Source organism: Cydia fagiglandana, chromosome 2 (genome assembly GCF_963556715.1).
Source record: "Cydia fagiglandana chromosome 2, ilCydFagi1.1, whole genome shotgun sequence".
Taxonomy (NCBI): Eukaryota; Metazoa; Arthropoda; class Insecta; order Lepidoptera; family Tortricidae; genus Cydia; species Cydia fagiglandana.
The window spans coordinates 9,332,052-9,337,825 of record NC_085933.1 but is presented as its reverse complement, the minus strand read 5'-3'; the positions used below and the strand labels follow the sequence as shown (position 1 = coordinate 9,337,825).

Sequence of the window (5,774 nt, the reverse complement as noted above, 5' to 3'; positions counted from 1 at the left end):
CGGCCATTCCAAGGGACGCATTTATGCGTTAGAGGGAGCAAGTGATATTGCTATCTCATTCTACCGCATGGCTGCGTCCCTTGGAGTGGCCGGCAATGGCCCATTGTGTACTGGTGCCTTAAGAAGGAATATTTAGTTTAGTATTACCCCGGCTACACACGTAACGATAAATCGTAGCGATAAAACTGTGCAGTCCGAACGGCGCAGTTTTATCTGCCGTGTGTATGACAAATCGTTGTCGATTATCGTAACGATTTGTCATACACACGGCAGAAAAAACTGCGCAGTTCGGACTGCACAGTTTTATCGCAACGATTTATCGTTACGTATGTAGCCGGCATTATCAACAAATAGCCTGCGATTTTAATGGCTATTGAAAAAGGCCGTAAAACGGAAACGTTCAATCATTTTATTTTATTATTCAAATAAGTTACACAGCTTGACAGTATACACCAAGTCACTGCGGAACTACAAGTAAGTTGCTAACACACTATCGCACCGCACCAAGGTCATTGTGGGACGCACCCATAAGTAAGAGGGAGAAAGAGATATCGCTTTCTCCCTTTTACTTATGGGTGCGTCCCACAATGACCTTGGTGCGGTGCGATAGTGTGTTAGCAACTGTAAATTTAAATATGTATAAACAATATAACATATAACAAAAACATTGCGATCAAAGAATATAATATTGCGATACAAACATACTACTATATGTTTTACAATTATAGTACCTACTTTTCAAACTGTCGAAGGCCGTTTTTCAACAATCATCTCACAAATCCTCAAGCATTCTTCTCCTCGCATTTGTTGCAAGGCCTGGAAGCCTTAAAGCCATAATAGACTATCGTACCGGACCGCGACCTTGATGCGGTCAAAATATCTCTCTATCTCGCTCTAACTATATACGTTACGTTATATAAATACGTTACGGAAGTCTATACATTAATTAGTGTTACAAAATTATGCAAGATATTATGATTTTGATTATGATATTCATATTTTCACGACCTCATCACGGTGTACAATTAAATAGATGGCGGTATATTATTATTGTGACACTTATACACTTGACAGTTAACAATTTACTGTCAAGCAGGTAGTACTAGTAGTCGTAATTTGGTAAATTGGAAAATGTAATTAAATAGTGTAGGTGGCTATTTAATTTAATTTGTTACTCGCTATACATTTCTTACAGATGAGAGTGGAACAATTTTGAATTTTATGCAAAAACATTTTACCAGATATAGTTAACTCGCAAGATACACTTTTGAAACTTATTATTTAGAAAACTCTCTAGACTAACTTTTGACTAAAATATTGCGGTATTTGCGGTAAGCTGGGCATGAGTTTATTAAATTTAATTACTTGGTATTCTTTTTATCCCGTTTCATTACTTTAAATAGACTAAATGTTTGCTTATATTTCATGTTCGAGGCCAATGTTAATAAGCACATGTCATTAAAACTTGGCATCTTCTAGTTCCGGAAAGTAACTATTATTCATGTTACAGATTAATCCTCGAGGATGTCGTTCAACCTTGGATTTATTGGTGGTGGCAATATGTCCACTGCTATAGTGAAAGGCATTTTGAAAACTGGTAAGTTCTGTTCAAATAAACCTATTTTATTTAAAATATGTCTTGAAACTATTCTGGCCTTAGCTAAATAATAAATAAAAATTATTTTTACTTAGTAACTAAAATGTTTATAATAGCTGCGCTGGTGCCTCTTTTTAAGTGTTTAAGATAATTTTATTGTGTTAAGAGAAAACCACTCTTTGTCAGGTTGTTGCTTACAATTTTAAACCAAATGTGTTAATTGTGATGAGGCAATGTTTAAAAGATGTTATTGTATTTTTTTTATAGAAACACAGTCACCATCCAAGATATGGGTATCAGGACCTCGCTTGAATAACCTGAAGCACTGGAGTGACCTAGGTGCCAATATTACAAACAAAAATGGTGAAGTATTCTGTAAATGTGATGTCATATTTTTGGGTGTTAAGCCAGGCATGCTTGAAGCCGCTGTCAATGACTGTCTCCAAACATTAACTACAACTCTGTCCTGTAAAAAGGTGCTTTTTGTTTCAATGTTGGCCGGGATAACTATTGGTGATTTGCAAAAGGTTTGTGTGTATATATATTGTTTACATAATTATCATTAATTAGTGATTAAAAAAATCCTGACTATATACATACTTAAAAATTATAATCTTTGCCACTCTCAAAGCTAAGAGCTAACAATAGCTCAGATTATAAGTTGAATAAGCTAACTGGCATGCTATAGAAATAAGTCATAACTATGTCCACAATCCTCAACCTTCTTATCACAAAAAAGGGAAAAAGTGTAGGTATACAATTTATGACCTTGACTGTACCTACATATATTATAACTATTATAAGCATTGGACAAGGATAGACAAATTGAGCAAGCATGAAATTTCTAATTTGTGGTGTGTTTTGCATCAAAAGCTTGACCAGGAATATATGATCACGGGCCATGTTCCGGAATTTCATTTTTTTCATACTATACTGAACTGTACATGAGAATAACAGCACCCTCTAGATAATGATCATATCTTACTGGTCAGGCTTCATTTGTTTTGGGTAATATTTAGTTATATTAATAAAAAAAATGGAATGCTAATACATATTAATCTGTGGACTCTTTTTTTAAACTGGTTATAATCATAATTTTACTTAATAATTTACAAATTGCTTTATATTCATTGTTCACATCTTTCAGGTCTTAAAGCAAATCTCCAAAGATGTGAGCATAATACGAATAATGCCCAACACTCCAATGACAGTGGGAGAAGGAGCCTGCTTGTACACACCGGATGACAGCGTGACGGAAGAACAGTGTAGTCTGGTGGAGAGGCTGCTCAGCAATTGTGGCATGTGTGAGAGGGTGCCAGAGTCTCTGATGGATTCTTTGGGCTCGTTAATTGGCTGTGGACCTGCTTTTGTAAGTTAATAGTCTTGTTGCCACATAAATTATTATTAACCATGTGTAACTCGGAATGGGACTTTGATTCATCATCATCATCATCATCATCTCAGCCATAAGACGTCCACTGCTGAACATAGGCCTCCCCCTTGGATCTCCATATGTGCCGGTTGGAAGCGACCCGCATCCAGCGTCTTCCGGCGACCTTAAAAGGTCGTCTGTCCATCTTGTGGGTGGACGTCCTACGCTGCGATTGCTAGTCCGTGGTCTCCACTCGAGCACTCAAAGTATGGGACTTTGATTATCTAGGTATAAATGCTGTTTTGAAAAATTTTACGTGCCAGGGGGAGTCGCGCACACCCAAGCTGCCTACATCGCTGTCATCACATTGTTAGTAGCTATATACGTCAAAAGCCGTCGGACCACTGTTACTTTTCACACTGTGGCACTATGTATGACTGTACAAAGCTACAATACATATATAGCGATGTCACGCTCCGCTCCCAATGTGAAAATCGTCTAATGCTACGCGATGCTCAATTACGCGTTTTCTGCTCTGGACAGCAGCAGGAATTTATTCATTTATTAAATATGTTTATTTCTATTTTTCCAGGTATACATAATAATCGAAGCTCTAGCGGACGGCGCAGTGAAGCAGGGCGTTCCTCGCGCGCTAGCATTGCGTTTTGCCGCCCAAATGGTGGCTGGCAGCGGCAAAATGGTCTTGCAGTCTGGGAAACACCCGGGACTGCTGAAGGATGAAGTCTGCTCTCCCGGAGGCTCCACTATCTGTGGAGTTACTGCGCTTGAGGAAGGGAAAATAAGGTATTGTATTTTTTTTCATATGTTAACACTTAATATATCGTCGGCGACAAGCAAAAGTCACTAAGTACCACCACAAGTTCATGGCCATAGTGAACCATATTAGTACTAAAAGAAGGTGGATTTTGGTCTAAATTTTTTTTAGTAATTAGTGACTTTTGCTTGTCACGTGACGATATTTATCATGATAATGTGGGTATATATTTTTTAACAAATTCTATGCCAGTGCGAGCTACGCGGTACGAGCAATTTAACGAACAAAGAACTTGCATGCAATTTTCATTACATTGCGGTATTTGGCCAAACTTTTAAATGCAGTTTACCTTAGTAGTCGGCAATGTAAGGTAATTTACCTACAAGTACTTGCCAGTCTATGCCTCGCTTTATAAAGAAACAACTTGACCAAGCTCTACTACTATGTGTTATATATCTAGTAGTAGTAGTAGTCTATAATTATATAATAATTTTATAAGAGATCTTTAGTCTCTCATGATGAATTTAGTTAAAATTAAAACATACAACTATTAAAACTTATTAAAAATTTACTCTAAAGTATTGCCTTCATACGTGAGATTCGATCTGTATACCTAATTACACACTGTACTTATATCTGCCTGATTTGTATCTCTGATTGCATAGAATATTGCGAATTTATGTGCTTTGTGTATACATAATAAAGTCCATTTTCGCATTTAGAGTATAAGTAAATCATACCCCGTTTATCTATTCCATTAACAATTTGTTCAAACATGTTAATTTATTTTCAGGGCCACTTTGATCAATGCTGTACAGGCATCTACGCTGAGAAATAAGGAGCTTGGAAAGAAGTAGGAAAAAACCAGGCAACAATTTCATCTTTATTATACTTAAGTAGAAAATCTAGATAAGAATGCACAGTATATTTTTTATTTATTAGAGAAACAAGGTTATTTCTAATTGTTACCCCGAGCCGGCAATACAACACGATAATTAACTATTACTACATATTGGTGTAACTTGTTAACTGTTGGAAATAATCCTGACAGCTCACAATCTTGTTAACATATGTCAGATCTAGTCATATATGGTAAATGTGGTTACCTAAAGTATTTGTATGATTACCTCAATTTATTTTTAACCAGTACTTAAAATAAAAATGTATTTATTTGCGTACATCTGACAATAACTGTACATGACACTTACATATGTAAAAGATCTGAAAAATCTGATTAAAACTTGTATAGTTTGTGATATTTATTATTTTATTGTTTTTACTTCCTGATTTAGTCTACTTACTTTACTAAATCTGTGCTATGGTATATACATAATTTATTATAGTCTGCTCCTCAAGCAGGGTATGAAATTACAGTTATCTCGCTCGTACTTGTCCGTACATTTAATTGCGCGAGCCATTTAATTTCAATTGGCCTCCTCGAATCCGGTAGTTGCATCTGTACGGTAAATTATACGGCTATTGCTGAACCAAAGATTTCCTTTGGTAGGATTGGTCCTTAAGGCCTAAGGATGGATTTAAGAAGTGGAGCCACCGCGATTTTTGATGTTAGTTTTTTGAGGTTTTTGCAGCTTCTGCTCTGGAGGAAAATAGGGTCTCAATCTTTATAGAGGCATTAATTATGCTACTATTCCAAGTTTGGTACCATATTCGTATGACTTAAGGATGCCAAATTCATTTTAGGACTCATATTTGCACGATAAAGATGTTAAACTACGTAAAATAAAATAAAAAAGTAAACATTACAGTATTTATTTAAAAAAAATCTAACACAAAAAATAAAATAAAAAATGGCACAATGATTCCTAGCCCTCGTCCTCCAATACCTCTGGATCCAATTCTAATCATCTTCGATGAGTGCTTCGCGGTCCATTACACTATAAAAAATATAAAACAATGATTAGCCAAAAAAGTAGAAACAAACAAGCAAGCAAACTAAAAGCGAAAGTTATTCGAACATAAATATACCTGGAATTATCGCAGTTGCCATTACAGGTCTTGCATAGGAGTGT

At 36.0% G+C, this 5,774-nt stretch overlaps 1 protein-coding gene across 3 annotated transcripts; it reads left to right on the top strand.

Annotated features, from left to right (window-relative positions):
• Positions 1-1,078: 1,078 nt before the first annotated feature.
• Positions 1,079-4,973, top strand: LOC134675499 (pyrroline-5-carboxylate reductase 3). Of its 3 annotated transcripts, none has more exons than XM_063533772.1 (6): positions 1,079-1,322; positions 1,511-1,597; positions 1,865-2,124; positions 2,745-2,966; positions 3,562-3,773; positions 4,538-4,973. In XM_063533772.1, the coding sequence occupies exons 2-6, from the start codon at positions 1,525-1,527 to the stop codon at positions 4,599-4,601; spliced, it is 831 nt and encodes a 276-aa protein (XP_063389842.1). In that variant the 5' UTR covers positions 1,079-1,322; positions 1,511-1,524; the 3' UTR covers positions 4,602-4,973. The 3 variants fall into 3 exon arrangements, with proteins under 3 accessions (XP_063389842.1, XP_063389837.1, XP_063389849.1); XM_063533767.1 differs by having other exon boundaries at positions 1,079-1,331; XM_063533779.1 differs by having other exon boundaries at positions 1,100-1,146.
• Positions 4,974-5,774: the final 801 nt, after the last annotated feature.